The sequence below is a fragment of the Coffea arabica genome, chromosome 8c (assembly GCF_036785885.1).
Source record: "Coffea arabica cultivar ET-39 chromosome 8c, Coffea Arabica ET-39 HiFi, whole genome shotgun sequence".
In the NCBI taxonomy this organism is placed as follows: domain Eukaryota; kingdom Viridiplantae; phylum Streptophyta; class Magnoliopsida; order Gentianales; family Rubiaceae; genus Coffea; species Coffea arabica.
The window spans coordinates 38,505,825-38,525,682 of record NC_092325.1 but is presented as its reverse complement, the minus strand read 5'-3'; the positions used below and the strand labels follow the sequence as shown (position 1 = coordinate 38,525,682).

General features: G+C 35.6%; 1 protein-coding gene and 1 long non-coding RNA gene across 12 annotated transcripts; one reads left to right on the top strand and one right to left on the bottom strand.

The window, feature by feature from the left end:
* Positions 1–1,311: 1,311 nt before the first annotated feature.
* LOC140013247 (uncharacterized) lies at positions 1,312–5,542 on the bottom strand. Of its 5 annotated transcripts, none has more exons than XR_011820324.1 (4): positions 5,189–5,542; positions 4,891–4,948; positions 1,827–4,736; positions 1,312–1,676 (listed from the first exon to the last, which is right to left on the bottom strand). It is a non-coding gene; the product is annotated as an uncharacterized lncRNA (long non-coding RNA). The 5 variants fall into 5 exon arrangements; XR_011820323.1 differs by having other exon boundaries at positions 1,827–2,293; positions 4,281–4,928; XR_011820322.1 differs by having other exon boundaries at positions 4,891–4,928.
* Positions 5,543–5,926: 384 nt separating this feature from the next.
* On the top strand, positions 5,927–16,963 carry LOC113706941 (protein ANTI-SILENCING 1). Of its 7 annotated transcripts, none has more exons than XM_027229030.2 (12): positions 5,927–6,108; positions 6,473–6,516; positions 6,825–7,213; positions 7,447–7,615; positions 7,772–9,471; positions 10,978–11,004; positions 11,737–11,832; positions 12,544–12,622; positions 12,795–12,885; positions 15,473–15,590; positions 15,692–15,808; positions 16,582–16,963. In XM_027229030.2, exons 3-12 carry the CDS (start codon positions 6,854–6,856, stop codon positions 16,645–16,647), a joined length of 2,823 nt encoding a protein of 940 aa, XP_027084831.1. In that variant the 5' UTR covers positions 5,927–6,108; positions 6,473–6,516; positions 6,825–6,853; the 3' UTR covers positions 16,648–16,963. The 7 variants fall into 7 exon arrangements, with proteins under 7 accessions (XP_027084831.1, XP_027084830.1, XP_027084828.1 ...); XM_027229027.2 differs by having other exon boundaries at positions 5,972–6,108; positions 6,473–6,717; XM_027229029.2 differs by lacking the exon at positions 6,473–6,516 and having other exon boundaries at positions 5,971–6,108.
* Positions 16,964–19,858: the final 2,895 nt, after the last annotated feature.

The following is a 19,858-nucleotide window of genomic DNA, read 5'->3' as shown; positions in this document are numbered from 1 at the left end:
ACCATTCTTAGTCCCCTTCTACACCATCGCCCACCAACACCTCTTTCTATTTCGCCAATCCAATATTTCACAAATATTCTAGCAAAAAACAAGTATGAAAACTCAGTATTCATTAGTTCAATATTTCACAAATATTCCAGTAAAATTCCATCAACGCTATCAAACTTCTCTAAATATCAAAGTAACATTTGGCTAAAAATGTTGAGTCTTGCAGCAAACAACGCAAATGATATCTTTAACTCTGGGAACCTTTGAGATTTTTGTTGGAGAGCAACAACAAAAACAAGAACCTAGTTGTCCCGCAAATGATAGACTATGTATTTTCTATTGACAATATGAATCAGCCATCATAAAATGCTATGCTTCGTGTAGGCTTTTCTTGAATCAGTCACTATTTAGAGCCATCCAAAAATGACAACTAATCTTGCCACTTCCTCCCCAACGGCCACACTCTTTTTCTTTCTGTCCTTTCTCATCTTTCCATCTACCCCCATTTCCTTTTCCCCCTTCCTCAACCAGTGACCATATCTAGTTGAGACCTGGTTATGACTCGATCTGATTGCTGGCTAAGGGAAAGGGAGGCAAAAAATGGGAGAGATGGATAGGGGGATAGGAGGAGGAAGGGAGAAATAATGGAGGGAGTGGTTGTTAGGAGAAGGGATAAGAAAAGAGACAGGATGGAGGGTGGCGGGAGTTGGATAAGAGGGGTAAAGGAAAGAGAAAGGAAAAAGGGTTAAAGAAGGAAATAGGGAGGATGGCGATGCTAGAAATGGAAGAAGAGAAGAATAGGATGATAGGCGGTGAAGAGTGGTAGTAGAAGAGGCATGGTGGTGGGAGTAGAGGGGGAGGGTGGGCAGCGAAAGTGGTAGAGTAAGGAAGAAGATGGTGAAGGAAAGAAAAAAGATAAATTAGTTGACAAAAAAAGATATTTTTTTAAAAAAATTTTAATTTCTTTGGAAAATTAATCATTTTTTGTTGCTCATATTTGCACAAAAGGCGAGTGTGTTGCACTCTTTGGATGATTTCTATTCAAGTTTCAAATAAGTCTAAAATAGAAGGGGGTTATGTGAATTTTTAAATAATGAGAGGGTATCGTGATCGAATTCTAAACCATAAGAAGGTTTTCTGTATTTTACCCTTATACTAGGAGGCATGGACCGCGCGTTGCGCGGTGACAATTTATCATGAATGCCCATAAAGCATTTGTAATATGTATATAATTTGAAAAATAAAAAGGAAATTGTTGAAAAATAAAAAGAAAATTGACTTCGTTAGATACCACAAGCCAATTACTAATGCACATCAACAACATGACAAGCATTTCAAAAACTAATATATGGCCTCAAATCATCACAAACTTGTCAAAGAAAACTAGATACATATAGTAGGAGAAAACTTGCACCCTTTTCACATAGGCAGCATATACAGTTTGCCTTAGTAGCTGAAAAGAAGACTATTATGTTACATTCCTCTATTTTGACACTTGGTATAACAATTACATGCAACAAAAATTCACTTCATTAAGCACAAACAACTATGAGTTCACTCGCCAGTGGCCATCAGCAACACAAACTGTGCCAAATTGCACTTGAGCCTAGGTTTTGAATGCTTTAGAAGTCCCATGATAAAGCTACACCATGAGCTTTCTCCTTTTTAGATGTAAGTATCAGCCTATCCTATTAAATTTACAATAGGGAGCAGTTAGTTATCATCCTATTCATACCAGTGAAGAACCAAAAACACAACAAATGAAATCAAGGTTTTAAGAATGTAAAAGTTAGCTTGGAATCTATGAAGCCTGACCATGTAATGCTTAATATAAATACCTTCAATATCATAGTTGAAGCCCCAATCAAGTTTTTTCCTTGCTGAGAGTGTAATTTGAGTTACAACCATGAACACCCAGTGCAATGTGGATGGATGGCTTCAAAACTGAGAACTATATCGGCTAGTTCATTAATGTTTACCATTTCATCCCTACCACTAATAAAATTGAAGAATATTAAGTTAAGATTTACTTTTAAGTTAATAGAGAGAAATATAGTGTGTATACTCAACCAAGCATAACTACACAGATACATAATTAGTATTCTTAAATAGAATCTCACTTTCAATTAAATAATATAGAGTGTATGCTCAACCAAACATAACTATACAAATATGATTTTAATATGATCTGCATTTAAAGAAATAGATAGCTTAATCTCCTTAAAGCATTAACAATCCCATAAGCCAATTCTCAAACTCATCTGTTAAAGTCAACAAAATGCAATTGAAGCCTCTCCCATTTGACCTATAAATATTACAAGCAAAGTAAAAAGATCAATATATTATACTTTCAAATGACATAATAACTGTAATTTATTTGCTACCATTTAAGAATATACGTTTCCATATTCTAAAAGTATCATATATAAAACCTGCCTGTACAACACCCAATGGCAAAATCTTTGTTGCAGTGCTTGCACAACTATTCTGTTGCAAGTTTCTCTGCCACATATGTCTTGAGACTACTAACCAAGCATACAATAGTATATTTTTACATCTTTGAAATGTATTAGAAACAACTCAAATCTTAATATTCCTATACTTCTAAAGCTAGCAAGATTGATAAACCATAGCAGGCCTTGCATCATAATCCTCCAGCCTTATTCAGTTTCTATTACTTAATTTAAGATAAAATAGACATAAAGAATTAGTTTATATGCAAACATGTTAACATGCCAACTAAAACTCTGATTTGCAAATTTGTTCTACAACAAGCAAACATGCAAACTGATTTGCTGGGAAACAAGTTTGAAATATTGAATCAAAATATTCGTTGCACATTAACTTTCTAAATGGTATTAAATAAATGGTTTTTCAAAAATTATAAGCACATTTTGAGCTTCTGACAAGCTTTGTCACTATGGTCAGCTTGGGAAGATCTAATAAAATTGAAGAATATTAAATTAAGGTTAACTTATAAGTTAATAGGGAGCAATAGCGAGTGTATGCTCAACCAAACATAACTACACGAAACATAATCATGCTTATAATTTCAAATGTAAAGTTTTAATGTATGAATTTCTAATGTGTTCTGTAGATTCCAAATGACATCAAATGCTACTGTTTTAAGTCCCAAAAAACAAAAACAAAAACATATCTCGAGGGATTTCCATTAAACTAAACAATGAGAAAGCCAAAATAGATAGTTCTTCATCTACAAGATTATAGGTTTCATGTTTTGTATTTCAGCACCTCCATGGCATATGTCAGAGGCCTACAGGAAATTTCAATTACACACTATGATTCCAATGGTTTTGGAGATAGATAAGTAATCACAATCCATTATAGTATTGCATAGAAACTGGACGCGTATTGAGTTGCCAAACCAAATGGAAGGACACTTAATTGGCCCTCTTGAAGACCACAGTATGCCCAACAAAAAGGGAAGCAAGAATTACTACAAGCAATTTTCTGAAAAGAACAAGTTCCAAAATATGCATTGACTTATTTATAGAAACACATACAAAAATTAAATGCAGAAAAAGAATCTGTATTGCAGTCCTATCAAAGTGAAACACAAAAATAATTAGAAAGTGTTTCTTGTAAAATTTGTTGGCCTTTTTAATTAGACCAATCACAGGAATTAGAACTGGGGCAAATGTTAATGTGTAAATAGAAACCAGTACCAATTTTGAAGAGAAAAACGGAATTCGGACAATTTTTAATCAAATGAAACACGATAAGGTTATGTCGCTGGATTACTTAAAAAAAATAATACTACTACAATAATAAAACATTAGCAACTAAGCCAAAAAAAATGCTCCTAACAACAAACAACCCGGAAAAGAAAAGGATCACAAAACACAAACTTGAATACAGAACCTGAACAAAGAGATGATCATACCTAAAACAGCCTTAAGCTACTCAACTTTATCAGGTGAAGGTACAACACCAGGGCCACAATCGACAAATACTTCCTTGCAAGTTTCATAAAGCTTCTGAACTCTGTTTTCACCTATTCCTCTTAGACTCGTCATACATTTTACCTTTTGGTTTGCTTGCATTTTTCTCGATCCCTATTTGTATGTCAATCAACTAATCTTCAACCCAATTCATGAAAAAAGTTCAACTTTTAGGGCTAAGGTAAATTAAAGAAAACTCTGACATGGTATTCAAGAGAAAGTATAAATAAATAATCTTGAAATAAGTTTTAAGGCCTAAAACTGGGGATATAAACACATATAGGAATTTTAAAAAAAACCAACAACAACGACAACGAAGAAAAACAGAACCTTTTTTGGGTTTCGGGATCCTTCTGTATGGGCTGATAATAGTGTAGCGTTGTTTTTGCTGTTTCTTGTGTCCAAAGAGAAACCTTTGAGGCGATAAAAGAAAACAAAGATGTGAAATATTGGATCTTTGTGATTTATTGCTATTAGTTTTGGATTGTTGATGATGATGATGGACAGGATAGAGAGAAAGAAGGGTTGATACAGATGAGGTGGATCTTTGAATGGAAGGGGGTGGATACCATGGAAACAGTTGGTTTCAAGATAAGGGAAGGGAAAACCACAAGCCATCCCTTGTATTCCAAAGCTTAACTACCTGTGGAAAATGAGAATTGCTGCCATCACAAAAAATCCAGCGGATAAAAGAAAGAAATTCACGCGGTGCATTAAAAGGCTCAGATGGAATGGCACCAAGCTTGGGCTCAAAACTAACAATGGAAGCAGCAGCAGTAGCCATTCCTGCTAAACAAAAAGGCACAGATTGAACTGCTAGGGAAGAACAGCCACGACGACCTTTGAGGAAAAAAAGGCATAAACAGACCGGTGCAAAGTAGAAGGAAAAGACAGCTCAAACGAAAAGATGATTCCAAAAGAAGGGGAAAAAAAATAGTACCTCCACATAGATTTGGAAGACGAATGCACAAGGTTAGCCTGAAAACCAACAAAAAAACCTAAAACATAAAAGGGCAAGAACAGAATCGGTAAAATTCAACATGCAAGCGAACATATAACAAAGGAAAAGAAAAAGAAAAAAAGGCACAGAAGAAAATTCCAACCAAAATCAAGCTCTGCAAGAACGCAAACAGCTGGGAGAGGAACCCCAGAAAAATATCACAATCATATAGAGGAAGAGCAAAAAACTTAATAGGAAGGAGAAAAATCAGCCTAGGCCATATGCGAAGGAATCGTACCTCCAATTGTTGGGTAGAAGAGAAGAAATCTTAGGTAAAGGATGGAGGCCATAAATCCAAAGGATAAAATCCACTGTGTAATATGCTTTATTCCAATTAAGAAAGATTCTCCCCACACCCCTTCATAACTAGAGCAGATGAAGAAGGAAAAAATGGAAAAGCATGTACGTGCATTGATGAGATGAGATGAAAAGAGCTGAGAGTGAAGATAAGGAAATTTCCCATGTGAGATGAGATGAGTTGATGAGAAGAGCTGAGAGGGAAGAGCAGCAGAAAGCTGGAATACGAAATAGGATGACGAGCACGTGAGGACGACCAAAAACTTGTGAATAGTACATTCCTTTGACACGTGAGGACGACCAAAAGCTTGTGAACAGTAACCTTCCTTCGGCTGTTAGTCTTATATGTTGATATATATATATATATATATATAGTTAAAACTTGCTTGTTCACTAAACTTTTCAACCGTGTTTATTGAAATCTTTTGAAGCAGGGCTTTTTTGGTCCTTTCATACATACCATTAATTGAGTTTAGGTACAGTTATTGACAGGTGATTGAGTGTTATTTGGTTAAATTAGACGGTTTATCTTGTAGTATGAACATATTTCAAGGAGGTAAATGTAATTAATCCAAAAAAGTAAATAAAAAACTCAGAATGCGACTGCAATAAATCCGCCAATCGGACCCATCACTTCCACTTTAATAAGGCTTCGCTTTCCCTCCACTTCCACCTTCTGTACACGTGTGCTGTGTCTATCATCCCGTCCTCGATAAAACCGCTCCTGTGAATACCAAAATTAAACCTAACATTTACTCTACGACTAAAAATCCACTCACAATTTTCAGAATATCCATTTCGCCGAATTCAAGCCTCGGCCTTGTCTAGGGTTTCAAGCAGGAACCAGTTGCAACTCTGCATGTAATTCCTCCTTCAATCAGAATCTTTTTTCTTTGGAGGCCGTTCCTTGTAGTATCCGCAGTTTTTCTTGTTGTTTCCCTTTTTTTCGTTTCAAATTTTACATTTTCTTTTCCTGTGCAGAAAATTTTTTTTAAAAAAAGTTAACTTGCATGCTTTCTGAAGCACTTGGTTTCCTTGATGCTTTATTGTTGTCTATTTTTAGTTATTTTCAGCATGTTAGATGTTTTATATATTTTCCCAAATTTTTTTTTAATTATTAAATTTAGCTTTTTTATGCATATATACTTGATGATGTGCTTATTTTTGGTTCTTTTGGTGGTTAAATTAGAGAAATCGGATGAATTTATTGTTCCTTTCTGTGCAGGAATTTCTGGATTCGGCTTTATTCATGCTTCTTAAGACATAAAGGCTAAGTTTCATATTTTTGGTTAATTGCAACATGCTTTGGAAAAGATTTTAGCTCCATTTCGATTGTTCTTTTTAAAATACATTGTTGTAGCACTCCCTCCTTTTGGATGGATGTGTATGTGAGACAAGAAGATGAGATTTTCTCATAAGCATGCTATGCTTTTTAAAAACAAATCCATTCCAAACGGAGCCGTACTGTATGTATGCTACTTCTTGATAGGTGATATAAGTATTTTATTTTCACTGTTTATTCATGAATCAATATATTGCTGGGTTCATTGAACGGAGTCAAATTTTTACATTTTCAGGTTAGTGGATATTTGGCTATAGAGGAAGGATGGCTTCAGCTGAAATAGAGAATTCCGGCAAGCCTGAATTTTCTTGGGGTAAAAAGAGAGGCGTTGGTGGAAAGAAGAAAGAGGTTCAGTTTTATGAATCGTTTACTTATGATGGTGTGGAGTATGCTTTATATGATTGTGTATACCTGCAAAATAAGGATAGGGAAGCTGAGCCTTATGTTGGTAAGCTCGTTAAAATCTGGAAAAATGCTGACAACTCTAAGAAGATAAAAGTTCAATGGTTCTTTCGACCATCGGAGATTTCATACTGGCTTGAAAAACTTAGTGTGGTGGCATCAGAGAATGAATTGTTTTTGGCTTCCGGTGATGGTAAAGGTCTTGCAAATGTTAATCCTCTGGTAAGTAAAGTGGCTGCATTGCTTATGATTATACCCATATATGCCTCTTAAGGAATTGAAAATCTTAACCTCTTTTCTTATTTTACTGACTGAATGACTTATCTCCCAATTCTAATATAGCTCACACAAAAAAGGTTTTTTCCGCATTTAGAGCTATACTAGTCTCTTATGAAATTGCAACTTGCCTGGGTTATTGCGCACACCATAACTGCTCAACTTGCTTATTTCCTTAGGAAGCTATTGTTGGAAAATGCTTTGTGGTTTGTGTCTCAAGGGATGACAGGAATCCACAACCTTCAGAAGAACAACTTCGTAATGCTGATTATGTATTTTACCGATCCTTTGATGTTGGACAGTGTAGCATACTAGATAAGATGAATGATAAAGTTGGTGAACTAGAAGGTATGAATTTCTGAACTCTTGGTCTCTTATCTGCAGCTGTATGTTGGTGATGTTGTTTGAGGTATCACACAAATTTTTTTTTTTCATAAAATTTTGCTGTAGGTTGTTGTGACAAATTTATGTTTTATATTTTCCCTTTTCTCATTGGTTCTACAGTTAGATTCGTATTTAACAGACAAGAGAATGGGATTGACACTGGTCCCATACTTGGTTCCAAGCTTAAAGAGAAGGATAGTAGGATTTCTGTGGCATATGAAGAAACTTTGCAGCATTTAGGGCAACAGCCGCATGAGGTGTTGGAAAGCATAAAAGAAGATGGAAATCATAGTCATCTGGTTGCAAAAGAAGATGCAGAAGCCGGGTATTTACTGTCTAAGGTTGAAACTTCCAATGGACATGCAGAAAGTTTTTTGGACCATTTGAAACCAAGGGTTGGAAAAAGATCTGCCCCCCTTGTTGACCAGTTAAATGGTGAAGTTACCTCAAGCATTAGTCAGAAGAATAATTCAGCTGATGCTAATGCTGCTACAAAACAAGCTAAGGATAGTGTACTGCCTGCCAGTAAGGGAGTGGCGGGAGAGAGATTAGAATGTGATCCTCCTAATTTAGATGATAAGTCCTCTAAAAGAGAAAAGCTGGATGATCCTGTTAAACTAACAGAAAGCAAGGAGAAGATTAACATTGAGCAGTTAACTTCAAATCAGGTTGACTTAAAGAAATCTAGTCTTGTTTCTGTGGAAGAAAAAACAAAACTTGGTCCTAGAAAGGATACTGTTGGGTTGGACAAGCATAGGAAGTTGATAAAAGATTCTAATGTTTTGGATGAGAGACCTTCAAAGAAACTAAAGGTTCAGGAATCTGTCAAGTTATCTGAAGATAACGACAAGAATTATTTGGAGAAGGATAATAGTACAACCAGTGGAAGTAAAGCAAAAGGTTCTCTTGCAGCTGGAAGTTCGGCTGAAGGAACAGGAAAAGCTATGCTTGCTCAAAGTTCATCTAGGCCGGTCAAGGACACAAAATTCAGTGAAGATTCTGGGGCTTTGGGTGACAGACCTTCAAAGAAACTTAAGGTTCAGGAATCTGTCAAGTTATTTGAAGATAAGGACAAGAACAGTTTGGACAGGGCCACAACCAGTGGAAGTAATGCAAAAGGTCCTCTTTTTGCTGGAAGTTCAACTGAAGCTATTGGAAGAGCTAAGCTTGCGCAAAATTCTAATGGTCTAGAAAAGGACACCAAATTTAATGAAGAACCTAAAGCTTTGGAGTACCAACCCTTAAAGAAATTAAAGGATAAAGAATCGAAATCCGTCAACTTGTCTGAGGATAAGAGCAAGAATAATTTGGAGAAGGTGAATATTACAACTAGTGGAAGTAATGAAAAAGGTTTTGGAGCTGGAGGTTTGATTGAAGATAAAAGAAAAGCTACAGTTGCTCAAAATTCTGCCTTGATGGATGATGGCCTTTCAAAGGAGAAGCCTAATGGTAAGGTAAATGAGCTTAACAAAACTATAGCTGGGCCTGAAAAGATCCATACCAAGGAGGAACCTGGAGAAAAGATGGAAAAACTTAGTAAAAGTTCTAGTAAGTTGGACAAGGGCCCTCCTGCAGAGATGTGCGAGCTAAAGTTAAGTGAGAACAGTAATGATTCCATTGGACTGGAAAATGGCCCCTCTATGGTGAAGCCTAATGCAAAGACTAATCTACTTGTGAAAAATTGTTTTCGTTCGGGTAAAGGTCCTTCGGAGGAGAAGCTTGATGAGAAGATAAGACCAAACAAAGGCTCAACTAAAAGCTCAAACGCATTTGTTGATGATAAAATTTATGGGAAAATCTTTGACGTCACTCAGAGACCTGTAAGTTGTGATAAATGAACTCTCTCTTTATCTAAAGAATTCTTTTGGTTATTAATACTCCCCATATACAGGTGAAATGTTACCTCGGAATGTCTGAGGATGAGGCCTCAATTGAAGTGGAATATATTATGAGGGCCATACTCCCCATATGGGGACTAACCAATTGTGGTCGATAGAAGCCTAAGCTGTACTGAATCTCACACCTATGGACATGTATCAGCTCCCATATTGCAATGAAAAAGCTTATTAAGCCCAGGCTATTTGTGGAGTAAAGAACCTTAGACAACTGTATAGTCATAGATACATGGCGTTTATGAATTTATCTTGCCACCTCGCATGTTGTGTTGGAAAAACTTATTAAGCCTAGGCTTGCCATTTGGGGAATACATTACTGATTACACAACCATATACTCCAATATTCCCGTCATAGTCATCTTGGTTACTTTGACTTGATTATAGTTGCACACGGTGGAGTGTTTGGATGACTGGAAAGTGAAGGAGAGGTGCAGGAAAGAAATTACTGTTCTCATCTTGTCAATTTATTAGGTTTATGAGAAAAATGTCAGTTTTTTCATTTTTTTGGAAGAGATGTTATCTTATAGAAGCAGTTTGGATTTCGGCCAAAAGTTGTTTCTCGTATGATACCAAAATTACCTATTTACTACCTTGTAGTTTGATTCTTTTTCTTATTAAAACGAGAAAAAGACAATGCCTATTTTTCATTTATCTCGATTTTTCTTGATAGTCTTTGCCCTTTAACTTTTGCTATCTTTTAAACGATTTAGGATCAGAATCTTCTTTCTTGGCTGTCTGAAGGACATATTTACCAGCAGAGGTTACAATGGTGCTAACCTGACCTTTCAGTGACCATCTGCCTTTGTCTCATCATGGTTGATGGATTCACTTTTGGGTTAAACCCACCAATTTTCTTCTTTTACAAGTCACAAATACTTATTGTGATCTTGTTGGACTCCACAGGTTGTGTTAATGTTGTACTATCATAAATTTATGCAGGTTGTTTCGTATCTAGAACCACAGTAACATTGAGTTCTAGGATCCTCTTCTAGTTTTCAATTTTCTCCAGCTTTCCTTGTTGGAATATGATCATTGCATACTACATTTGCAATTTGCACGAGTTTTCAGATCTGTTCACTTGCACGAGTTTTCAGATCTGTTCACTATAGTGGTCATGAGAATAGGTAATGTTTAATAGGATGACATATTGGACTAAGAGGAGTTTAAAGCTGCTGTTCTACTTTTGGAGCAGCATAATGATAACAACCTGGTGAATGAGGAGGAATTCATGATGGTGAACTGTCAGTTTATGCTTTTATATCTGCCCATTGGCAGTGAAATACCGCCTTAGGAAGCAAATTGCTTTGCCAAGACTATGACATAATTTTCATTAGCAAATTCTTAGTGCCAGCAGAACCTTTGATATATCTAAGATAAGATTATTTAGAAATTGAAAGTTTCTGATGCTTTCTCTCTTTGATTTGCTTGCAGGAAAAGGGCAAATGGTTCAAGTCACCTGTAAGTATTTCTTGTTCACCTCTGTGGTGTGGTTGTTAGAATGGTTTGTTATAGGACACATCCAATCAGTGATCGCTAAATGATTAATGAATTTGGTAGGTTAGTTCAATTAAGAGATGTGTCAAGGTCTAGTGGAGCTTCAGAGACTTTTCTGTTAGATATAATGGTATAAGCCTGCCTGACAATGAAAGTTGGCCATAGTGATCTAGGAGTCCCGTACGTCAAACAATACGTGGAGTCGAAATTTGTTCAATATTTTTTTTTGTATGTCCTGGGGGAAAAATTGGATGAGTGCCTTTGCATGTTGATTCTTGTTCTAGCACTCTTGAAATATTCATCATATAAAGGTCTTTATTTTCTCAGGGTCCTATAAACTCCTTGGCCTTTATCTTTGATATAGATGAATTGACTTCATGCAGCATGCCCGAAGTGATCAATGTTTGCTGATAACCTTTACAAAAGTTTTGTTGTGATGTTTATGTCAAATTATGATGTAGTTTTAGAAATCTGACATCAATATTTCGTTATCGGTTTCTGTTGTATATGAACAAATGTGGAAATCTTGGGAGCATAAAGCTGTCAAATAAAGTATCTTTTTTTTTTTTTTGTATCTAATGATTGTGTAGCATTTGGTTTCCAAAAGTAAGCTATTCATCTTGAAAGTATTAGATGGTCTGACTAAATGATCCATGTTTTAACGTTGGCTAATGTGTATATTTCTGAATTTTTAAGGGTATCTTTCTGGAAAGGATGGTTGTAGCACATGATGAAGGAAAGTTGGTTCTGCTCCAGAATTTGGACCCAAGTTTTACGTCAGCAGAGGTAGAGGTAATGCTCCTGTTGTCAGTCATTGATGTTTAAGCTGTTTTTGGTTTTCTTCTAGTTTGCAAGCTTTTCTTCAACGTCTGTAAGTTGGGAAGCAGCTTTGACCTGCTTTGACCATGTCAAAGCTTTGATTCTCTTCCAGTATTCGATGATGATCATTTTGCAGTTCAAGTATGTTTTGGCAAGCACTTTTTCTATACACCCAATGTTTTGACCCTTGGTCCACTGTGTACAATAATGACTCCACAGCTTCTGGTCAAAGAGATATTTCCCAATCTCTTAAATTTGTTTGAAGTAATTTTCATTTTTTTGTTGCCTTCACTTTACCTGGAAGCTAAATGAGGTGCACTGTTTTCCCTTAAAATTATCTGTTCTGCATATCACCGATACTGATAAGTTACTGGTGCTCTTAATATCTTTTTTGCTTATAGTAGTTTGATGATAAATGCAACTCGGAGACAATCAGCATGCAGTATTTTGAAGCTTAAATGTGTCCAAACCCTCGAGATGACTTGCCTTCAAATAGATTCCATCACTGTCTTGGTTTTTAAGCCCATCTGTATGCTGTATTTTTTTATGTATGTTTTTCCTATCCGTGATGTGGCTGCTCCCAGCTATGTGATTGAGTTTTTCTGCAATGTAATATTGTCAATTCTTTGATCATTTTGTTGATATATCGTGTGTTTCAATTTATTGGTTGTTGAATCATTGTAGGATATTGTTTGGAGCGTATTTAAGGAAACTTGCACAGCTAAAGTTGTACAGGGAACTGCAATATCTAGCCCATTTTGCGGTAATGGAGAAAATTAAGATTTTGTCTCTTTTGCAATTAGATTATGTAATTTGATGTTTTAGACACTTTATTATCCTTTTGGATGGAAAGTTTAAAAACATGACGGTTGATGTTTAAAAACTTCAATGGTCATTTAAGTGTATTACTTTTAACATCTTGAAATTTCTTCTAGGTCGAGCTCTTGTTATTTTTAATTCAGCAGAAGTTGCAGAGAGGGTCGTTAAAGCATTGATAGATGGATGCTTAATTATATCAAACCGAAGGTATACTCTTTTCGTTATTAGCTTGCTCTGTCAAGAAAAACACCTGAAATGGCATGACAAAAATTAGCCTTGATTCAATAATTTTGAGCTCGAGGTCAAGTTGCTCAAATAGCTTTATTGAGCTGAACTTGAGCTTGAATGAGTTGTGAGTTTTTAAAGTGCAGGCAGTTTTTTGGTCTAACTACAGATGAAACGTAATGCCAGACCTAGTGACTATCTTAATTCTTATTATTTATATACTTGTGTATTTATTAATTTGTTGTGCTTTGGGAAAAGTGGCTGCATTTTCCTAAACTACTCTCAATATAACAATTGCTTAGTTACAGTCACGACCATGAACCACCCAACAAGCCATCATCCTTTTGGTCCCACTTATCCTCTTAAGCACATTTTGGCTATCATGTGCTCCTCTTAAGCACAGTCCTGGAGTGTATAACAAACCCAAATTTTGTAATTCATGATGACAAGCTATTTAAATATATTCATACAAGCATGGGCAAACTCTATATTAGCTAGGCATTAGTTGTTGCAACATGAAATGCATATTATTGTGGCCCTTGCTGGCAAGTTGCAGTAGGAAGCCCATGGGTCTCCTTCTCTAAAGTTTTCTATGCAGTTCATGTAGATGCATAACATGATCATCAAGAAGCACCTTCATTTTCTCTGAAGTTTTCAGTTGTCCAAGTTGTCACTATTTTGGGCTGTAGGTTGAGGTTTTCATATGCTAAAAATTGATACCATGGCAAACAATGTCAATGCATAATGGGACTAAAATCATCAAGGAGTGCCTTGATTTTCTCTTGAGTTTTTACGTTTCAAGATGAGACTATTTTAGGCAATTAAATTGCTCTGTGGGTTTGAGGGTGGCTAAATTTAGAAGATATCATGGCTAAGAGAGTTCGAGCTCACTTTTAATCTAGTCTTTAGAGACTGAAACGGATTGGTGTATGTATAAGAGCAAATGGTCTATTTTTTCTTGTTGACTTAAATAAAGATCCTAATCTTTGGCAAGGAGTTAAAAGGAGTGAAAGGGAGGTGGATATGACTGCTAGTTTGTGCTCTTTTTGTTGGTGGGGTTCTCCCGTTGTCGATGGAATAGATATTAAGCACTAGGGGTTACTAACAAATGTACAAATGCTAGTTGATACCGGCATGTTCTCTCTCTCTCTCTCTCTCTGGTGACTTGGCTTGTTCTCAGTCATTGTCTTGAAAGTGGAAAGAGATTCGGTGTGATATGCCGAGAATAACACAAACGGGTTTAACCATATTTAGGTTGAGCAATTGCACGTGGTGTACAAGGAATTGAGGTAACTTGAATGCTGTCTGATAGCAAACATATCTTCCTTGTGTGTACTTGCTTTGAATTGGGCACTTGCAATTCTTTTGTGTGTAGGATATTTGATGTTTTTAGTCAAGGAGGTTAATTTGATATGGATGTGCAACTCCAGGAATTGAAATTGTTCATGGGCTTGAATTTGGACTTCCATTTTGGGTTTCAACTTGGAGCCTAAAATGATTCACGAGAAATAAATGATTTCTACCATAATAGTTTGCGATTTGCATCATACCCGATAAAAATATGTTTCGTTGACTAGCAGGCAACCTTGGTCTCTATTATCCCAAAAGGGCAAGTGTAACAGCAGAAAGATTCTTCATCTCTACATTTTGCGTTTGGTTGTGGAGTGCTGTAGATCTAAAGCAAGATGAGGCTATATGTGCCATTGGATTGGTAACCTAGCTAACTTGATTTTTTTGTACGTGAATGACTCGTGGGATTGGTAGCATGCTTAAGTGGTTCACAAGGGATTCCTTGTAGGGTTCAAGACTTTTTTGTATTTGGGTGACTATTTAAGCCATTGGATACTATTTCAGGCAAAGGTGCAGCGCATTTGCCATTGTCAATTCATGTCTTTTGTTGTAGTGGACGTAAAGGGGAAATTTTGGAACAGAGATTTGCTCTTCATATTCTTTTAGCGTTGCAAGGATGATAAGAAATGAAAAATTCAAGTTCTGAGGCAAAGATAGTGCGATAGAATATTTTTGTGCTCGTAGTGAGTGAAGTTTTGCCATTCAGTGTTTAGATATTTTGGGCTTTGAGTAAGTCATCTCCTACTAAGGTGGGTAACATTTTGGTCGAACTTCTAGAGAGTGGTTAGTAAAACAATGTGATGAATGCCTAGGTTCCTTTAAGCTTTTTTAAACTATAAAATACTAAAACATATGATTCATCTTTTTTGCAAGAGTGTGTCAAGTTTAACTTATCTTTGAAGTTTAAATAAACTACTTCTATCCCTTTGCTATTGAGAACAAGCCCTTGTGTTGTTGCAAAAATGCTTCATTCTCACAGTGAAATTATAAGTGGGTTATGTTTAATGTAAGCATTTTTACTTCCCATAATGTTGGAGAATGTGAAAAGTGGATGTAGATTGACAAATGTCTAAAGAGATTCTCAATGCTAGCTTTTCTTGTTTTGTTGTGGATATTGGACATCTAACTTGAAAAATTAAAGAGAATCAAAAGCGAAGTGAAAGCATAGTTTCATAACCTTGAAAATGTTGTGTCCACCATTGTTCTTTTGTGCTTGTAGGCCAGTTGTTGGGTGCATTGCAAATCTTCTTCATTTGCGGGGAAAGCAAAGCACTTTTCATGGCCATGTATCTGTTGATGAGGTTGACGAGAATAAAACTCAAACTCGGAAAGATAAGGTGCACTTGTCCTCTTCTTGTGTTTGTTTTTCTCTCATCTCTTGTTCATTACTAGTGTGCTTGTCCCCTTGTATTAAACTATTTGTCGTTTGAATGCCTAGAGAGACGCAAAATCCTCTTCTCATAGCTCTCAATCAAATTCAGTTGCATATGATTTAGGCACAGAATGGTGCTTACTACAAAAGCGATCAAACTTTTGGTGGCAAAAGTTACATAAGGTTTGTACCTAGGGTGGTTTTTCGTTGTATCCCAACTCTCTGGTACTTTCTATAGGATCACTTTGAGTTATTAATTATTTTAGATTCTTGATTGTTGGTTTACCTGGACATTCACAAGGTCTTAGTCTTCAATTAATGAGCTTTTAGCTTGAGCTCAAGTGATTTTTAGATATATAATTTGGAATTAACCTAGGCTTATTTGGGGTTGATGTTTGTTTCAAATCTTTTTTAATCACACACGAGATAATTATATATGCATATATACAATATTGGATGGTTAATTAGCTATCTTTTATCATTTTTTGTATTACTTTCACATGATCTTAGTGTCACTTGAAATTATTATTATTATTTTTAATCGGTGGTTTTACTAAAAGATTTTATACGTCAATTTTTTTTAATTAAAGATGGGCTTCCTCGTCCACCCTTGGCATTTATCCGTCCAAAGATTATTTTCACTTTAGTTTGGATGGTGAATTTTTCAAGATGTCTTATTGTTATGAATGGAAAACATTGTATGGGTGTTTGGAGTTTTACAATTTTGTTTTTGATTTTTCTATATGGTTGTTCACCTTTGTCCCGCCAAAAAAGAGGAGCAAAGAAGCTTTTGTCATTTAAACGCTTAAAGCAATTAAGTAGTAGTTGCTATGTGCATACATTAGACTTGGTTCTTGATTATCATAACTATTAGTTGTTTGAGCATTGTTTGTTATAATTCATATTATCGTTTTGATTTGTTCATTTCTCTCAAACTCAGTTGTTTTTGTTGTCAGGCACATCAATTACAGTATGAGGAGCTTATGGCTAAGTTTAAACGAAATTTAGTGAGGGATGCCTAGTAGGCAATAACTTCAATGTATAGAGTGCTCCTCATATAATGTATTGTGGAATAGAAATTGTCCCTTTTGTCTCTAACTTTTAGAATTCTCTAGTCTCGTGGTTATGCAGAATTCTTTGCCAATGGTTGAGAGACTTTAGCATTGAAGTAGTGCAGTGGAAGTGTGGTTGAGGGTGTTTCTGAATGGGCCTTGGTAAGGACTTGAGCTTGCTCCTCAAGCTAGTTTTTGCTTAGCATATTTGCTTCGGCTTGCAAACTTCTATTTGCTTCCTTTTTCGTGCATAGGGTTCATATATTCATACTGGGATTTTAGTGTCTGTCATTGATATCCTTTTGAAATATGTCATTTTCTTCTCAAAAACCTATGTTTTACATGAGATCGAAGGGAGTGAATGGGAAAACTTGTGCTCAAATGACTTCTAATGTTTACATGGAACCTTATGCTATTTTGACTTCAAATCATGTTTTCCTGTTAGGAGAGCAAGACTTGTTGCAATTTAAGGTGAGATTTATACCATTGAAGTTGGATTTGGTTGTTTCGTTGCCTGCATATGTCATATTTCAAAGTATGATATGTCATGCTTGAATTTTGAAGTGGGTAACAACAATTTAAAAGTTCATTACTTGTACAAATGTGTGTAACTCCATGCACTGGAGTCATGTTATTATGGTTTTGGTGGCAAAGCAATGGAACTCATTTACGAGCTCGTGCAGTCAAAATTTGACTTGAACTCATCTTGACCAAACTCGAGGTGATTTGAACAAATTGAACATATAAAGTTTGAACTTGATCTAACTCTAGGTGGATTTGAATAGTTTGAAATGTTAAAGAATTGAGGTTGAAGCATATAATGTTCGAAATATGAAGTGCTGGTACTTAAAATCTTTCAAAAATGTGGTACGAAAGCTTCACTAAGCTTGATTTAATTATGATCGATTGCACTTGAAACGAGCTTGAGTATGTTGAGTGATTGGTGAGTTGAAGTTGGAATTTGGATAGCTCATGAGCTCAAGTTTGACCTCTCATGTTGACTCGAGTCGAAGTCGAGTTATGTAGTGTTATGAGTTTGATGAGGTTGGTTTATATGAGTTTATGATGGTTTAGAATTGATAATCTATTTAATCCTAATAATCTCCATGTTGTTAGCCAGGCTTTGTTATCAAATTTCTTGTAGTTATTGTGCTAGGTAAAAAAGAGGGGGAAAATTGTTGCTAGTGGACTTTTTGGTCTTATTTTGTATCATGGTTGGAGGGGAGAAAAAAGCATGAAAAAATTAGGGCTCTATTTGGATTAGCTGTTTTTAGAGGTGTTTTTGGAAAATGTTTATTGTAACGATGTATATGAAAAATTTTTATTGTAAATGGATGTGTTTTCAGGGGGGGGTGTATTTTGGGATCATTTTGAGATGCAAAATTTAGTGGGGTATTTTTAAAATTTTGAAAAAAAAATAGTCACCATCCACCAATAGGGGGTTGTAATCGAATCGAGTTGCTTGCGAGTAACTTGGTCAAGAGCAATTTGGTCAGAAACTCCGTTTGAATTTGGGCTGACCTAGTTCGAGTAACTCAATAAGGCCTAACAAGTCGAGTTCGAGTTTGAATATTCAGTAGCAACAGTAGCAAGACTTGAAGACTCGTCGAATTTTATCGAATTTTTTAATTTTAATTTTTTAATGTATTATTATTAAGAAATTACCTTCACACTCATAAGAGTGGTTGAATTTATGAACTATTTTAGGTTGCATAAGTTTTTTAAAGGGTGATAATGTCTTTTTACTAAAATTTTTCAAAAAAAAAAAAAATCATCATGCTTGATAAGGTTTGCTTTGACTTAATTTCATGCGAGTCGAGCTCGAATTGTATGAGGAATACATCGAGCTCTTGCTCGAGCTCTTGTAATGCTATTCGCTCGAGTTTTGGGCTCTAGTATCTTTCCTGCAAGTCGAGTTGCGTTCGAATATAGTGATATTCGAGTTCGACTTGACTTGATTACATCTTTATTCATCATCGACCATTATGGTGCCTTACATCCTTCATGTCTACCATTGGCCTCCTCCTTTTCATGCCTACCATTGGCCTCCTCCTTTTCATGCTTCCTCTTCTTTGACTTTCTTCTCCGTCTTCCTTTTTCTCGGTTCTCTCTTTTTCCTTCCTCCTCCTTTCATTCTCTCTCTCTCTTGTACCTAATTGTACCTTCTTTCCCTGTTTCTGGTTGCACTAGCACGACCAAAGAGGACCTATGAGTGATTAGATTTGGTTGTTGCAGGGAGTGAGGGGAGGAAAGAGGGAAGCGGAGGAGGAAGGAGAGGAGAGGAAGAGGGAGGGAGGAGATGGAAAAAGAAAAGAAGACAGTGACTACCAATAATGGTGGCCTTTGAAGGTGTTGATTGGTGATAGCTGATGGCTGGTGGTGGTGTGTGAAAGAAGAGAGAATGTGAGGATTTATTTTATTTTAATGGATTTGAATGTGTTTTTGAAGTAATTTTTAGAGTTATTGTAGACTCCATTTTGTGCTCCTTTTTTTGAAAAATAAAATTTAGGTATTAAAAAAAAATAAATCTTATATACATTGATAGTGTATACACAACTACCGTTAGATTCATGACATATGTATAAAAGTTGAATTTCAAATTCAAATTTTGCATAGTTGTCATTTATTCAATGACACTGTTAGTGTAGGAAAGATTAATCCTTAAAAAATTAGTTTTTGATTTTATAAAATAAAGGAAAAGGGCTTAAAATGGGACTTAAAATATGTGATGATCTAGGTCTAAAATAATAGTTTAGGAAGGATTTTTTTTTTTGAAAAAAATAGGAGTTGCCACTTAGTTTAGGTGTATCAAATTATTCAAAATGTATTTTTTAAATAATAAAATAAATAAAATTTCGTTTTAGATGATTTCAAATTTCTGGAAACAAGAGAAAAGAGTTTGAGAGTCACGGTTGAAGAAAAAGAAGATAAAGATTCAACCTAATCAAGGTTGATTGCGAGAAATAGTCAAAAAACTTTCTAGTCTAACTTGTCACATTAGAATGTTTCTGTATGAATATAAATTTGGACCTAAGGGGTATTGGAGGGTGGAAATGTCACTTCAAAGTTTAATAGGTGTGAGTCATTAATTGTGACGTCCAAGAATGATTGCTTGAAGAGGTCATGAATATGTAATAGATAAAACTCAAAGAAAAGCAAAGAAAAATAATAGGGTAAAATA

Bases quoted from the DNA above. Each gene is read 5' to 3' on its own strand.
- LOC113706941 (XM_027229030.2), top strand. From the start codon at position 6,854: ATGGCTTCAGCTGAAATAGAGAATTCCGGCAAGCCTGAATTTTCTTGG. The intron at 7,616-7,771 runs GTATGAATTTCT...TTGGTTCTACAG, and splicing joins TAAAGTTGGTGAACTAGAAG to TTAGATTCGTATTTAACAGA. The intron at 15,809-16,581 runs GTTTGTACCTAG...TTTTGTTGTCAG, and splicing joins GGTGGCAAAAGTTACATAAG to GCACATCAATTACAGTATGA.